The sequence below is a fragment of the Cynocephalus volans genome, chromosome 12 (assembly GCF_027409185.1).
Source record: "Cynocephalus volans isolate mCynVol1 chromosome 12, mCynVol1.pri, whole genome shotgun sequence".
NCBI lineage: Eukaryota > Metazoa > Chordata > Mammalia > Dermoptera > Cynocephalidae > Cynocephalus > Cynocephalus volans.
The window spans coordinates 104,495,438-104,513,346 of record NC_084471.1 but is presented as its reverse complement, the minus strand read 5'-3'; the positions used below and the strand labels follow the sequence as shown (position 1 = coordinate 104,513,346).

Here is a 17,909-nt window from a genome sequence, read left to right as displayed (position 1 = left end):
AAGTGTTAATATTAAACCATTTAAAATATAGACTCGTATAATTAAATGAAGACTCGTACAATTAAAGCAAATTGCCACGGCACAGAGATAAGAGCTTACAACGTTGGTATGTCACCCAGGTCTCCCTGACCCCGAAGCTTATTACCATAACACCATAATTTCTTCTAGTGAGTTCTGAGATTAGAAAGTCAGACCAATTTTGTAAGATTTCTGATTAATTAGTAAGAAAGTTGGATTTTATTCCCAGGAAAATAGGATTTTATGTAATTTTTTTGAGAGGGGATTGTTATGATCAAAGACGTACTTTAGAAGGACGTTTCTTACATTCTTCTAATCCAAGTGGTCACACCTGAAACTAGCTGAGCCGTTTAAAGTGCAGATTGCAGTCTGAGTCACACTAACTTGCTTCTTTGACTCATGATATCAGTGGTTATTTAGTCCAACTCCCATAAGAAAGCTTATATTGTTCCTATAGCATCCCAAATGATAACTGACCTGGGGACACAGAATTGAAAGCACAATGAATATCTCCTTATTTACGTTAATTCTGAATGTGACATTCGAGACCATGCTTTCCTCATGGCAATTTTCATCTCCATATTTCTCAGGGTATAAATGAGTGGATTTAGCATGGGAGCAATCACAGTGTAAAACACAGAGATTTCCTTATCCTTGCTCTCACTACCTGCAGGTAGGACATAGGTATAGATACAGGGCACAAAAAATAAAACTACAACCATTACATGAGAGGTACATGTTGAGAGAGCTTTGTGACGCCCTACAGAGGACCTTGTCCTAAGGTTGTATAAAATGAGTATGTAAGAAGCTATTAGGGCAAGAAAAATGACAACTGCCACCATGCCTGAATTAACAATCACTAAGATACTAACAGCATAAATATCTTTGCAGACCAGTTTCAAAAGAGGCTTCACATCACATACATAGTGATTTATGAGATTAGGACCACAGAAAGGTAAACTGAGTACCATGAGCAGTAAAGCAATAGAATGCCAAAAACCCACACCCCAGGCCACAGCAATCAACATGTTACACCTCTTCCAGCTCATGATGACCATGTAGTGCAGGGGCTTGACAATGGCGACATAGCGGTCAACAGCCATGGACACCAAGATGACTATTTCCACACCTCCTAGCAAGTGGGCAGTGAAGAGCTGGGTCATACAGTTGTTATAGGAAATGTTTTTTCTTGCTGCAGCTAAGTCTCTGATGAGGCGTGGAACCACAGTGGAGGTGTAGCAGAGGTCCATGAGGGAAAGGTGGCAGAGAAAGTAGTACATTGGTTGTTTGATTAGATGGCTGCAGGTGATTGTGAGCAAGATGGTGAAGTTCCCCATTAAGACTGCCAAGTAACAGAGCAGAAACAAGGAAAGAAACAGTAGCTCTATTTGCTTATTTCCCCACAGCTCCACGAAAACAAATTCCGTGACATTGTTCTGATTTTCCATGAAGACGAAGAGAGTCCAGAAAACACAGTAGAAACTTAATTCATCTGAAATGATACAGAGCAGAATATATCTTTAATAGCATTTTTTTAAGATTTGCAGAGATTTATAAATTGAGAAAAAAGATGTGTGTCATAGTGGATTTATTATAGATTTCATCTTTTAAACTCTTTTTAGATTAAGGGCATCGTTATATTTCAGATACTATTTAATAAAAGCATATATTATGCCTGGAAATTTTTAAATATTTTGCATATATTTAACTCTCATAAAAACACAATAGGTACTATTCTGATAGTCATTTTACACATGGAAAAATAGAGAAATAGGAGGGTTCAGCTAATAACTACAAATCACTAGGATATTAAGTAGCAGTCCTAAGGTATGAGCCTGAATCCAATGCCAGATTCTACACTCCTGATAGCTATGCCTCATTATTCACAGAACAAATGGGATTCCAGCAGTTTCCCATCTCTGTAAAAGAAAGGGGCTCTTTCTTCCTCTCTGTCATTTATCAACTGTGTAACATTAAAGAAGTCCCTCCGCTTCTCAACACTACACATAATTTATCTATAAAATCCCAAGCTCACAACTAATATTTCCTACATCCAGTGGAATTAATATGGATTGTTGAAATTAAAAAAAAAATCTAAGCTCTTAATTATAGCAGAGAAATAGCCTGAATTATTTGATAATAGTTTCAATGACTTTTAATGACATGTTTGGTCCAAGTTCAAGACTTGGAGAGGCTGGAAATAAGGAACAGGAGGCAGCAACCGTTGGATGTCTACACATACGAACACAGTTTATTATTATATTAAGTCTTCATCTTTTTCTAATTATTCTAAAAGCACACTTTAGAGGTTGCTGTTGGCGGGTTAGAAACACATGTTGAAGGCACTAATTTGATTAAAGAATGACTTGCTTATTTAAATACACCTTCAGAACAGTGTAGCATTCTGATGTAGTGTATCTGCTAGCAGAGAGCAAAATGTTGAAACTGTCTTTTACCCATATCCAAATGTCCTCCTCAACAAAATCATGGTTTGCCTAAAGACTGTTCATTTCAATGACTTTTTGGCTGTTTTTAAAAGGACTCCAGAGAGAGAACAACATGATGGAGTGAGCAGATCCCTAGTGTAAGCATCATGAAGATGCACATCCTGTCTCAGATGCTCTGTCAATTTCTCTGTTGTTATCATTGACCCATTCCTTCTCTCTGAGTCTTCTTCTCCAGCTGGTAAGTGGAAGTAATGATGCCAGATCTATTTGCTTTATGCCAAGAACAACAACAACAAAAAAATGAGTTCATATAGAGAATATAAAGAATGTAAGATATAAAAGGCTTATGACTTTAACTTGTCAAGTCCACAAGAACAGCCCTACCTCCCCAAAATGAAAACTGTTGTATAAAAAGATAGACACCAACATTTTCACCTGTTGGTGGGTTCACCTGTGTGGTTTTTGTGTTCTGCCACAGAGAGACGGGTTGAAGAACTCATGGTAGACATACATTAAGTACCCAGAGAAAAACATCAGTGTTGCTATAAGTTTGTTCTGGGTTTGGGTTATGTAGAAGATTCTGTGAATTAAAAGACATAAAATAATCTAGGGATAATTTTCATTAAAATTGTAGAAAATGCAACTCTTGGTTAAGAATATTTCCCTGGTATTGGTGCCATCTTCAGTATCACTTAGCATTTAGATCCAGGCATATTCTACTCATAATGATCGAATATCTGTTGGGAAAACAGAAGTAGAAAAAGACACTTCAAAGCATTTCCCATAAAATCTGTACTAAGAATCCTCTGAGCTACCTATGGTGAAATATCCACAGGCCCCATCACATTCTCAAGTCCCTTCTGGTCTTCCATTAATCCTTAAAAACTCTCTTTCCCTCTCTCTTTCTCTCCCTCTCTCTCTCTCTCTCTCTCTCTCGCTTTCTCTGTGTCTCCTATCTCTGTCTTTCCCGTACCCACAGCCACACATGCATACTCCACCCACATATATTTATAGAGTCACAGGATTTTAGGAGTAAAAAATTTTGAGTCCATGTTTTTGCATACCTTTCATTGAAATGGGTCTTCCAAAAGTCTCTCCTTTAAAATTTAAATTATTTGAGAAAGACTGCTGTGAGGAATTATTTGCACAGATATCTCAACTACAGTTTGATGGGGGGAAAAAAGCATTGAGGTATGATTCCCAGCAAGTGGGAATTATGACTAAGGTCATGAGAGTATATGACAGTATAAAAATCCATCAAGGACAATTTTGTATGGTTTTTCTGTTTCTTTAACTATTTATCATATATATAACACGGAAAATCATGAAATTGAAATATATGGGCTTAATTATTTGATGTATTTAGAGTAAAATATTTGCATACCATATGTTAAGCAATAATATGTTCTGGGCATTGCACTATATACATACTTTTCATTTACTAACCCGCTTTGTCTTTTCCACAACCCGATGAGGCATATGTTTTCTTATTATTGCCCTTGTTTTGCAAATAAGAAAACTAGAGCCCAAGATTTCACAAGCACTAAGGAGAAGGTCTATACCAAACATGCTTGTATGATTCCAAAGCTCATACTTTTTCACTATGCTTAATTGTCATCTTCCAAATAAAAATAAAGGCTTAAAAGTTTTGCCCTCAAATTAATCTGCCCTCAAATTACAATTTAGATTTTCTTGAATGACCTTTCTTGGAAATAACTACCAGTAAAAATGTTCCAGAACTTCAACTTAAAAATTAGAATTGAGTTTGTAAGATACTACACTTTACTGTTAACCATGATCACCCTACTGTGCCACACATACCAGAACTTATTCTTCACACAAATAAATCATAAAAACGTGATATGATAGATACACTAACTACCCTGAGTGGGAAATTATACTACATTCATATATATCAAAATTCCAAATTGTACCCTTCAAATATGTACAATTACAATGTATTTTTTTAATTTAATGGAAAAAATTAGAATTTACTGAAATCAAATTATATATAAAATGAGTTGTTCAAATTCCAGTGATTTTATCCCAATTTAAAAATATATGCTAATCATAATTCTCACTTCTGCAGGATTTTACATTTCTTTGGAATATCAAGGTGATTCTTCAGGCTTGTTCCTTTAACTTTTCTGTGACTGTGGCATAAAACAGCAAATAGATGTGGAAAGCATCTGACTCTACCGTGAATCTTCAGTTCAAAAGAAACTTTTAGGGATGCATTGCTGGAAATACTTTGAATTAAAAGGCCTAAAGGGAACCTGAGGGAAAAACTCCCTTGGGCATTTTATACATGAACAAAGTAATGTATAGCTATAATTGTAAAAATAAAACCAACACTATTAAAGCGGTTATACAGATGTATTTAAGGCTTCCTTCCTTTACTTATCTCTTCACAGTAATCACATGAGTGATTCAAGAGTTTTGTGATATTATAGCACTGGTAAAACTTTATGGATTTTTTCTGTCATCTCCTAGAATAATTTCCACAAAGACTAAAGTCTCTGATGTTTACCATGGTACATAATATATATTTAATAAATATTGAATTCTATAACATCCAATTGTATCAATGTGCTAAGAAAGTATCAGAAGAACATTAATGTTATCCTCATCAATACAGTATCATTGTCATTATCATGGAGATTTGAAAATAGTTTCCCAGTATTTGATTATGTCCATTGGAAATTTAGAAGTCATGCACACTGTTAAGTGTACTTGAAGTAGGAGCAGAGGAATCTTAGACACTAGGACGAAGGAATGGTGCAGAAGGAAACTGAGGAGAAAAGTGGTCCCTTTCTGTGCAGCCTGGACTTCCTCCATTAACTCATCACGTGGAACCACCCAAATATAACAGTCCTATAAACATGAAGTCCTCCTGAAGGAGGTGTAGGCTTTGGTTACCTGGTGTGGGGGAGTGATCCCTCCCCAACCAAAGTGGAACTGACCAGAACCACTTAGGAATTTATCTGTGAACAGAACAGAGGAAATGCGATCATAACACCATTATTAAACTAGTTATTAAAATCTCATAGGCAAACATTCTCTGCTCATCTAGAGAAGAATGTGTTTTAGAAGTAAAATAAAAATTTCACATGGAATTAATACATTGAAGCCTTAGATTTATCTATGAAGGCTTTTTAAAAATATGAGGGTAGTTTCAAAAGTTTATGGAAAATATAATTAAAATGTAATAACAATCTTTCCATGAATTCTTTGAAGTGCCCTCATTTTGGTCATGATACCACAGCATCCATTTGGGGGGAAATAAATAAGTTTAAGATAGAAGGGACATTTCAAAATAATTTCCTCAAACCCAAGAGATAAGATTTGTTTTTCATCCTGAAACTGGAATATTCAATTACTGAGATGAGTGAACTCAGTAAAAAATAATTGCTTGAAGAATTTGAAAACATAAAAAGGAATTTAGAAACTGACAAGAAATGAAGAAAGCTTGGGAAATGAGTCAATGACTAAAATGGCTAGGTAAAATTTTTATTAGCTTATAAAATCTTGTCATCATTCTTTGAGCATGCTTGGTTGTTAACAACCCATACTGAACAAACTTCATAGGTTGCCATATTTTGGATCTTACTCCCATTTTCCATCTTCCTTCCAAATCACAACGGATTGTACAGGGATGGCACTTGACCTAGGGCGGTTACTCCGTAGATTATCCAATGATCCCAGTTTAGTCTACCCAATTCAAGAGCAGATCTATTCAGCTTTCCTCTCTGGAATTCTGAATAGGGAAGCTGACAGGCTGGAGGGAGGAGAGAGAAACTTTTGGGATATGTGAAGAAAAAAATCTGTCTTGACAACCCAAAGCTGTACTAAAGCAGACATTTTGAGGGATCAGAAAATACACAGATAATAGAGAGTGAATAAAAAGTAAGTTGATAGAAGAAAGATGAATCATGTCCAAGCTCAGAGAACACTAGGGATGACAGGAGTCTGGTCTTCCAGAATCCTGAGATACTAATGACTTCCTAATTTTTCCTTGAGTCCACAAAGCTCTTTCTGTTTACCAGATTTTACAATTTTATGAAACAAAACCATAAATCCTCTGTTTTTAATATATGGACTGACTGAACCCTAGCACTTGATTTATTATCTCTAAAATATAAGTTGTGATGGTATGATGGCATGTAAGAAGTCAAACAACTGAATCACATGGAAGATGATCATTCACCATCCACAAAATATATGTAGAGAAGTGTACAATGCATGGTAGGCCGAAATACAATATCTGGTTGCTTGGAATGAAGGATGAGGTGAGAACTTTGGGATTATACAACTATTAATAGATTAATAATTAGGTATTTATAGAAGATCACTTACCTTAAGAAGATGTAGAAAAGGATGTGGCCCACTAGAGGGCCATCATTTTGCAAGTTCAGGGTCAGAGCTGAATTGTTAAGGAAAGCAGAGGAGTTTCTGTACCTTAATGTGTAGATTAGTAATCCCTCTTTGCTTTCATTGAAGATGTTTCTATAGACCTATTCTCCCATTCACTAGTCCTGCCATCCTACCTGAAAGCAAGAACTCTCAATTTTTGTTTGAAGCTGAGGACATAAAAAATGTTATTGGGAATCTCCAAATGTGTGAGCATGGCTTGTTTATTTTTTAGCTTAATTTCTTCGTAATCAGGCAGTACATTAATGATACATTTTCTCCTGAAAAATAAATACTCCACCCTCCTATTAGAATATGTCACAGTAGTGGAAAATCAATGAGGTCATGATATGTGCTGGCTGCTGACATGACAAGAGCAGAGAGAGAAAAGGGCCTCATCGTTCACTACATAGATTTTCCCTACGTAGATTTTCATTACTTCCTGTACATGTGCTGCATGCTGGTCACTTTACTCCAGATTAACACCAGAAATATTTAGTTTAATTTTTCAAAATAAACATGCAGTCTTCTCCAGGACAGTATAAAGGATGTGTCACCTGGCTGGGCAGAGAATGGCATGGGGAAATAAAATAATTGTCATGTAGTTCAATGTATGTTTTACTTCTACATTCTGTGGAACCTGATGCTCCAAGAACCTCAGGAGTGTTGGAGGTGAACTAGCTTTCTAGCTTTCTCTATCCCTGCTCCGATGGCTGTGACTTCTTCCACTACACCCTGCAAGTAGTTTACCTGACACTCTTCTCTATGTTTCCAAAAGTGTGTGAAAATCTTTTGCAAACTAGTATTTCCTGTCTAGTTCTTTCTGTCATTATGAAGTAACACATAATTTTCTATTTCACTTTTATTTTAAGGGAGAATTTGAAAGGGATAAAAAAACATTTTTATGGATACTTCACTTGTTTAACAGAAATTCCAGTTCTTAATGTACATAATTATTAGTTTTCTTTTACATAATACAGTATCATAAAGAAGAAAACCAGAAGGTCACCATCCAGATGACCTATTCACATGAAAATATAAAATATCACATGCACAAGTTTTGAAAATGTAAATAGTTCAAAAATGCACAAAATGGAAACCAATCTAATCATTTCTTTCCCATCCTCTCTGAAAAAGGAATTTATTGTTTACAGTTTGTTATGGTTTCTTCCATTAAGAAATTATCTTAAGCCTATATCCACATATATTTTCAACTTTATATTGTGCTTATATTTGCAAGAGGGAATGGTATAAACATTCTTGCAGAACTTTATCCTTTACAGAATAATGTACTCTGACTGTCTCTACACCTCATCACTTACAAAGGAAACTCCATACTCTACTCAGATTATACTTGAGTCCCTTCACCACAGAGGATGCAAAAGAGACCAAGCCAGAAAATAGTCCTCTACCAGGGAAGGCGAAAGTAGCTGGCAGTATGCAAAGGTGAGATGAGTATAGTAACATCCAGTGTTGCAACTGAGTGTGCAGCCAAAGGTTTGGGAGTTAATGTCAGAATCCCCTCAGGATTGACACCAGATGTACTTTCCAAACTAGACATAAAGAAGAACACAGAACTAAGGGAAGTTCCTTATTGCTGCAGCAATTTTCCAAGAACCATAACTAATATAGAACATCTCCCTCTTCCACTGCCCATTCTAGGTTTCTCTTGGCCTTGGCCAGCACTGCAGTAGATTTGGGTTGTTTGCCTTGGGGTGACTGAAACTTTTTCTACAAGTGTTTGATCCCTCAGTTGCCTTGTTCTTATTGGGCTGTAGTTGCTACAATTGTCCAGTAACAGTTATCACTGAGTGTGCAAGTGCTAAGACATATTCCCCTGAATTTTCTCTGTTCCGGATGTAGTCATCCCTGTCCTAATCTATAGTAGCAGCCGTAGATCTCACAATAATCAGAATCAAGTACCACAGCCTGAGGACTAACTCTTTTTACCTGCTGGTTCACTTGTTTAAGGCACATAAAGTAATGGTTCCTACTATGACCCTGGCAGACATGATCTCCTCTCCAAATACTAGGGCCTCTACCCTGGTGAAACTGATGACTCTGAAAGTGGGTTCGTTGAATCTTGCAATGATGTATGTCAGGCAAATGGGGACCCCACACCATGTACCAGGCATTGCTTCAGTCGTCAGTGCATATACTGAATCCTGAGGACAGCATCCCAATTCCAAACAGAGTTGGCCTCTAGTTAGTTACTTCATTGAGCTTTTGACAGGTCTTTCATCACTTCTGTTTAAGATGGCTGCTTAAGGATGATAGGTTGCATGGTAAAATCAGTGAATTCTGAAATCATGGGAACATTTTTACATATCTGCCTTCACAAAGGAACCAGGTCTTTGGCAATGTTTAAAGGCTATTATATAAATGTATCAGACTGAAAGCCCCTAAATGCTGGCATAGGTACGAGCAATGTGGAGACAATATCAAATTATGAGGTACTTCAAAAAGTTTGTGAAAAAAATAGAATTAAAAGGGAATATGTATCTTTCCATGAACTTTTTGAAGTAGCCTCATATTTATCATTTCTTTATATATATATAGTTTTAAAACTTTTATTTAAAAAAAATCTTCAGAATTTTTGTGTCTGATGGCCTCCTTATTTAAGTTCTGTATTTGTTCTTTTAGTTCTTAGCTATATAAAATGTTCAAGAGTGCCTGGGAAAGGTGTCTGGAGCCTGACATACAATAAGGACAAATTTCTGCCACCTTCAAGGTCGAAGAGCTCTGATGTAATCAACCTGCTGTCAGGTGGATGACTGATTTCAGGGATTGATGTCATATTGAGTGCTCACACATGGAATTTACTCCTGGCAATTTGGACACTTAGAAGCAGCCGATGATATATCAGTGTTTATGACAGGGAGCTCACATCATTGAGCCCATATTTAGCCTACATTCTTGCCACTGTAGACTCTTTGTTGATGTGCCTATTGAGGCTTCACTGTGGAATCATTAAGCTGAATCATGACAGAGTATGGTTTATTCTGATTATCTGGGTATTTAAAACTCCTCTATTGTATATGCTGTCTAATCAGTCCCTACTTTAATAGGTCTGTTCACATACCTCCTTTCCAGACAACTTGTTCAGCCTTTTTTCCTTCCAGACCCGTGATCTCCACCCCAGGCATTTGCCACTGCCCCTGAACCAATGTATATCCATAATCCAGGACACTTCTTACTCTATACAAATTTGAAAACAAGGTTACTATTGAGGGATCAGTCAACTGGCAGAAATTCCCTATGCTACTTCCCTTTGAGACCATCATTGAAATGGGCTATGATGGTGGCATGGTTCAAATGTTTGTCCCCTCCAAAGCTCATGTGGAAGCTCGATTCCCAATGTGACAATGTTGAAAGGTGGGGCCTTTAAGAAGTGATTGGATCCTAAGTACTATGACCTTATGAATAGATTAATCCATTCATGGCGTAATGGATTAATAGTTTCATGGGTTATCGTGGGTGTGGGCTGGTGGTTTTATAAGGAGAGCAAGTGATCACTTTAACATGCGCTCTTGCCATTCTCACCAGGTGATACCTTGCATTGACATGAGATTCTGTACAGAAGCCACAGCAAGAAGTAGGCCCTCACCAGATGTGCTTATGGACCTTGGTCTTCTCAACCTGGAAAATTGTAAGAAATAATTTTTTCTTATAAATTATCCACTTTCACATATTCTGTTATGAGAAACAGAAAAATCACTAATACAGATGGGTAGCTATTCTTTTCACATCCATGCCAGTGTGTTGTGCTGATTTGTCTGTAAGCCAGACCAGAATCCTTTCCTGCTCAGTTGATCATAGAGTACTCCCTATGAGGCCACAGGTGGGAGCTGAGGGAGAGGCATTGATTTACCAGGAGTGGGTGATAGGAAAGTCACAACCATCCATTTGTTCATGAATTACTCCTGCCTTCTGACTCAGGCCCACTTCTTTCCAATTCAGGCTGCTTAACCTCCAGAGCTATAGACTTGTTGAATCCCATATATCCAGTTTATAATGGCTATTTCTGGTTGCAAAGTCTCCTGATATCCCTGGGCAATCACTCAGAATCTGTACTTGCTATCTAAATGTGAGTTAATTGTGTCTTTCTTTTTTATGAGGATTGAGAAGTATGCATTTATCTAGCACCAAAATTTCTGTAATCGTACCAAATGTAAAATACAGTCATGCATTGTTTAGTGATGATAAGCTCTGAAAAATATGTCAAGTGATTTTATTGTTGTGTGCACATACATCAAGTGTATGTAAACAAACCTAGATTGTATAGCCTACTACACACCTAGGCTATATGGTATAGTCACCATTGTAAACACGGTCTATCATTGACTAAAAAGTTATGTGGCTCATGACTGTAGTCAGGTTAAGGAGCTGTGATTGAGATCCAGCTATCATCTACCATAACACATTTGGTTTTGGCAAGGAACAGACAAGTTAAAAAAAGAGACATAATATAGAGACTAGCTGTTTTGTGTCCATTAACCCATTTCTTGCTGTCCCCTTCACCCTCCCATCCCCACCTCCAGTAACCACAGTTCTGTTCTCTCCTTTTGGAAATTCAACATATTATTATGATTCTTTTTTTTCTCTTTCTTAGCTCCTACTTATAAATGAGAACATACAGTATTTCTCTTGCTATGCCTGGCTTATTTCATTTAACATAATTTTCTCCAAGCTCATCCATGCTCCTACAAAAAGCAGAATTTCATTCCTTTTTTATGGCTGAATAGTATTCCATATTTTCCTTATCCAGTCATCAATCAATTGACATTTAGGTTGCTTCCAATTCTTGGCTATTGAAAATAGAGCTGCAATAAACATGGGAGTGCAAATATCTCCTCAACATGATGCATTATTCATTTATTTGTAATATAATTTGAAGTCAGGTAGTGTAATGCCTCTGGTTTTATTTTTTTTTTACTTAGGATTGCTTTGGCTGTTCAGAATTATTTGTTGTACCATAAGAATGTTTGGACTGTTTTTCTATTTCTGTGAAGAATGTCATGTGTATTTTGATGGAAATTGTAATGAATATGAAGATCGTTTGAGTAGTATGGACATTTTCACCACATTAATTCTTCCAATCAATGAACATCAAATATCTTTCTATTTTTAGTGTCTCCTTTAATTTCTTTCATCAGGGTTTTGTAGTTCTCATTATAGAGATCTTTCACTTCCTTGGTGAAATTAATTCCTACTGTTTTATTTTGGAAGTAGCTATTATAAATGGGCTTGCTTTCTTGATTTCTTTTTCTGCTAGTTTCTTGTTGTGTATGTAAACACTACCGATTTTTGAATATTGATTTAATATCCCACAACCTTAGTAAAAACCCCACCAAAAAAAAACCTCCTACTGCTGATAAGCAGATCTTATGAGAATATTTGTGCTAAGTTTTCCAGGATTTTCATTCCAAAGTCCCACAGACTAGGTGGCTATATCCACAGAAATTTATTGTCTCACAGTTCTGGAGACTAAAGTTTTGAGATCAAGGTGTCTGCAGGTTTGGTTCCTCCTGAGAGCTGTGAGGAGAATTTGTTCCACATCTCTCCTTGCTCCTCCAGTGACTGGCAATCTTTGATGTTTTGTGATTGTAGATGTGTCACCTCGATCTCTGCCTTCATCTTCACATGGCATTCTCCCTCTCTGTGTTTGTCTCTGTGTCCAAATTTCACTTTTTATTAGAACACCAATCATATTAGGTTAAGGTCACCCTAATTAATTGAATTTCATTACCTCTGTAAAGACCCTGTCTCTTAATAAGTTTGCATTCTGAGGTACTGGGGATCAGGATTCCAGCATATCTTTTTCTTGGACAACAAGATTCAACCCATAACAACATCCAATCCCAAGTTATAGGTGAGTGCCTCATGTCAAAAAAATCTTTAATCTCGAGACTTATGTTCTGCCACCCTCTGTAAATACCTTCTACATCCACTTCCATAGTGGGGTGCTCTTGGGGTTTCTACCTGTGTATATTAGCCAAGTCCTGTGATTTACTCTTATGTGTCATTTCCTCCTAGAGCCAGATTGGACTTTCTGGAAGCTAGTCTCTGGTTAGCTGTTTGGAAGCCATTTGGAGTATAGGAGGAAGCTCATGAGGAGAACAAATGTTATTGCATGACGAGTTCTTCTAATGAGGCAACAGCATGGTGTTTATGCACAGAACCACTGTCTTTCTCTTTCTAGGCAAAGGAAGGAAGTTGTGAAAACCCAGAAGGTGCAAGATAATTTATTGAGTTACGGCTCTCACACTTTCCCACACAAATGTTCCTATTTTAGCTCTCAGATTCCCACTCTCTTCCTATTAAAATACTAATTTCAACTAAAAAACCTGGTGAGGCTACACATTCATTTTTACTTGCATTTTTAATATAAAATCCTGGACATGTTTAGAGCACAATCTCTGTCTGCAGGAGATGTGCTGACAGTAGCCATGGGGGCTCTATATTGAATTCATGTCCAGAAGACATACTAGAAAGAATATATCTAGAGAGGCACCTAGACTTGATATAAATCACTCTTCATATTTTCCTTGTCTTGAGTTAAAAGATGACCCTTGCAATAGCAAAACTAAACTGCACCTTTTGTGCAATGATAAACTGCTTGAGACTGATTTCAACTTGAAATTTACAGAGTGTGAAAAAACGTGATGCTTGCATGTCACTATAGTTCATTGTGGAAATTCACAGTCTTCTATTCACACACACACACACACACACACACACACACACACACACAAGATGATCATTTTCTCAAGGTAAAACAAGTCAGATGCTCCTGGTGTAAAAAAAATATAAACTCAGAAACTTTAACATAATTTAGTAATTTATAAATATAAATGGAAGTCCCAAATAAACAAAAAACCTTAAGCTTAATTATCTACATGGAAAAATACAAATAAAAAACCAAATTGAAATCAGAAAAATTTTTAGTGATTAGAGACTGTGGTGTTGATGGATAGTGACAAAGTGCATTGCAGAAATATACTATTAATTTAAACATTGCCATCTTCTCTATTCGAGTTGCTTTTCTCTAGATTGTATTGAAAACTCCCTAGCATAATTTATAGCTGTGATGTAACTATTTCTCTTTGAAAGCCTTAAAATATCCCTTTGAGCTATACATTATTGTTGAATCTGCTAATATTTTCAAATTTTCTACCATCAAGTAACTGCATTCTTTGTTTCTACTCCACACAAATATCTCTACCTTAATTTGAGCTGTCTACGATATAATTATAATAGCACTATATTATAAACAATACTAGAATTGTTATAATTCAGGAGAAACTTTACTGCACCCCAAAATTTATCTGGATCAAAGTAGGAGCAGAAAGTAAATTTTAAAGAAAGAATATGATATGAAGACAACCCCAACAGTGAGAACCTTCCTAAAATCAAGGACTCTTTCAGAGGAGTGGATTTTTTCTCCACAATTTGTTACTTTTCTAGAAGGATCTCAGTAAACACATGATAGAATTTCAGAGTATAATCACAAGAATTTGGAAAGAGATTACCTAGGTGATACAAGAGTACTTCAAAAATTTCATGAAAAAAATTCGTATTATTTTTTGATTTTATTTTTCCACAAAATTTTGAAGTACCTTCGTATATACTGTCCCTTACAATATGAAGTTTCCACAGATATTTGAAACTGGTGCTTTCTGCTGAGTTAGGAAGATCCACTAAGTTGACGATAAGACATGATGAGGCCAAAGTGTCTATTAAGGGAAACAGTTTGGAAGAGGAGAAACCTATGAAGTTGCAGATATAAACTTTGTGTGTACACATGAATAACTATTAAGAGAGAACTCCAGAAATCAACATGGAAAAGGGCAGAAAAAACAACAGACCAAAACTATAAGTGACACTAAGCAGAGGCAGAGATACAGCTGTGAACATCATGTAAGGCACTGGGCCCTACAAACCGGTTTGTACTTTGTGCAGTCTCTTCTTCCACATAATGATGACTCACCATTAACCAGTGTTTGTGTTCACATTGTCTCTTTTCAGGAAAAAATTCACCCAAGATGTATTTACATTTAATTGTCAACAAAAAGATAACATTCTGTACTGACTTCTTCTAGGTCAATTCAAAGTATGAAGAAGGATTTTAAACCTGCATTCATCTTCTGTTATCTGAGATCAACTTCTTGCTCCATAACTTCTTCATGGCATTTTTCACTTCCATATTCCTCAGTGTATGAATCAGAGGGTTGAGGAAAGGTATTACAAGTGTATAAAACACAGCTATCATCCATGGGAAAGGTTTTTGCAGGGCATGTGTGTATAAATGTGCATGGACCAAAGAACAAGATGACCATGATGATGTGGGAGATGCAGGTGGACAGGGCTTTCCTCCTCCCTTCGGCACTGTTGTTCCTCAGGGAATGCAAGATGACAACATAGGAGAACATCAGCATGACAAAACTCACTGTGCAAATGGTACCACCATTGGACACCAGGAGTAAGTTGATCACATAGGTGTCTGAACAAGCAAGTTTCAACAGAGGCTGCAAGTCACAGAAATAGTGATCAATTACATTGGGGCCACAGAAAGGCAAACTCAAGGCAAGAAAAATCTGAGCTAAAGAATGCACACAGGAGCCCACCCAGGCCATGGCCAACAACACACGACGGTTTTGGTGGCTCATGATGGTCATGTAGTGCAGGGGCTTACAGATGGCCACATAGCGGTCAACAGCCATGAGTATAAGGATGAAGATCTCTAGGCAGCCAAAGAAATGGGATGAAAAGACTTGGATCATGCACTCAGTGGAAGAGAGAGTGGTCTTCTTTGAAAGGGCATCCACAATGCTTCTAGGAGCTATGCAAGTAGATGAGCAGGTGTCAGTTAAGGATAAGTAGAAAAGGAAGAAGCACATGGGGCTGCCGAGTGCCTGACTGGTCTTAATGGTAACTATGATTAGCAATTTACCAGACAATGCCCCCAAGTAGAAAAGCAAGAAAGTGGCAAAAACGATTTTCTTCCTAAGAGGATACTGTGTCAACCCAAGCAGAATGAACTCAGTCACATTATTATTTAGGTGCATGATTTCATGAATGAGAAGAAAGGGAGAGTATGAAATGGTTTGATTGCAAAAAATAAAGGAATTAATTGATGACGTCCTATGTGATATTAAGAGCTACTTTAAATAAAAATAAATAGTCCTCATCAGGGACATTTTGTCTGTGGTCTCAATAAGCCACTAAAACACTTGTTCCACAATTTTAATGACCACATAACAGGGTGAAGTGTATAGTATTTGTACGCAGTATGTGATGATCAAATCAATATTACTAGCATGTTCATCATTATGAAATTTAATCACTTTTTGTGTCCCTTATCCAATTACTCCTTACCCTCCCTTACCCTCCTTTTTTAAAAATGTAGATAAAAATAGTATCACAGGGTTTCACTTTCAAGAACGAATCCGTTTATCTAGATCTTTTTTGTCAAGATGACTTTGGAAGGGACATATATGCAAGGAAAAACAGGTGCATAATCTAAAGTATAATTTAAATATAACCTGGAAGACATAACTAGCCCATTGTTTTCCTCCCCAGTCCATCCATACCTTCAATACATTGTGTTGAAAATTATAAGTTGACCAAAGCACAGACCATAATAAATAAAATTGATCCCAAATTCCTCTCATATATATTTCTTCCTCACTTGTGGAAAATTTTCTTCTCTTCAACATACTTGAAATATACCTTGTCTTATTCCAAATTAAAAAAAAAATACTTTGGGGAAAGGTCTGATGAAGTTTCTCACTTTGGGTATCTTTGGACTCTGCATCTTTGGTAATGATATTAAACTATAAGAGAAATAAGTTGGTATCTTAATCACCACAATAAGCTCATTCTTTCCATTATTCCTTTACAAGAGTTATTCACCTTGAAATATTTGTACTTGATATGTGATTTTGGAGGATTTGGATGCATCATAATGAGAAAGTTGTTTTCACCAACAATACTCCTTGATTTTGGCCACTCCTTTGACAGTAGAGCTTTTGGTCTGCATATTGGTAATTCCATTAGACCATTCATATTTAAAACAAACTTATTTAACTTATACATTCAGACATAAATTTTTATTATGAATTAAGAATAAAAAATACATATGATTTAATTAACAGTAATATTGTAGTTCTTCATCAAATATTTAATCAGTAGTTTAATCAAGAGTCATTAACTTCCTTCCTTTCTGGAAATCCTATCCATTTCTAATTATTTCAATCATCTTGAAAGGTCAAAACCCAACTATGGGGAAACTGCTTCTAAGATACCTGCAATGATTGTCCTGTGATGCAGGAAATTATCTCTGCTCCTTTCTAAGCTCTTTCCTTACATCTTTTCTTATAAATTATATTAAATTGCTTAAATGCAATTATTTGTGTGCTTTTTGAGCTTTCTTCCTGCATTAAGAATATTGGAAATCTGTGTGTTCTCAGATTATTCTCCACTGTACTAAATCCAGTGTCTAGTATAATGTCAGTTTAATGTTTTTAAATTAATATCTTGTCTTACCTCAAATGTAGTAATATATCTGAATACTTTACTATTATTCTGATTGCAAAACTCATTTATATAATTAATTTACTGGAGCTTTCTATTGTGTATGGTAGACTGAAAAATATGCCGCTCATTTGAAAAAAAAAAGCCGTTTTAAATAATTTAGTGCATCAGCTCCACAACCTGGAGTAGAAGCTGTTGTACCCTGTACAGCATGACACAGCCATGAAAGACACTTGGACTCTGACTCCATAAAGTGATTATCTTAAGAATCTGTTGTTGTCTTTACCATAATCCTTTGCTCCTAAGGGATAACCCCCTGATACCGAGGCACATCGTGTGGATGTCTATGTACGGGACTCTATGTTCATTTGTTGTTGGTGGTGGTGGTAGTTTTACACCATTCATCAGGTTTCCAAAGGAATCAGCCTCAAAAATGGGTTATAATGGTCTGTAGACCAAACAGCACCAGTAATACAGCAGGTCTTCTAATAACGACTA

The 17,909-nt window shown here is 36.4% G+C and overlaps 1 protein-coding gene and 1 pseudogene across 1 annotated transcript; both read right to left on the bottom strand.

Annotated features, from left to right (window-relative positions):
• Positions 1-536: 536 nt before the first annotated feature.
• Positions 537-1,466, bottom strand: LOC134391835 (olfactory receptor 4P4-like). Its single transcript, XM_063115749.1, has one exon. The coding sequence runs from the start codon at positions 1,464-1,466 to the stop codon at positions 537-539; it is 930 nt and encodes a 309-aa protein (XP_062971819.1).
• Positions 1,467-15,015: 13,549 nt separating this feature from the next.
• LOC134361185 (olfactory receptor 4C16-like) lies at positions 15,016-15,943 on the bottom strand (annotated as a pseudogene).
• Positions 15,944-17,909: the final 1,966 nt, after the last annotated feature.

Excerpts from the sequence above, each read along its gene's own strand:
- LOC134391835 (XM_063115749.1), bottom strand. The coding sequence starts at position 1,466 with ATGGAAAATCAGAACAATGTCACGGAATTTGTTTTCGTGGAGCTGTGG.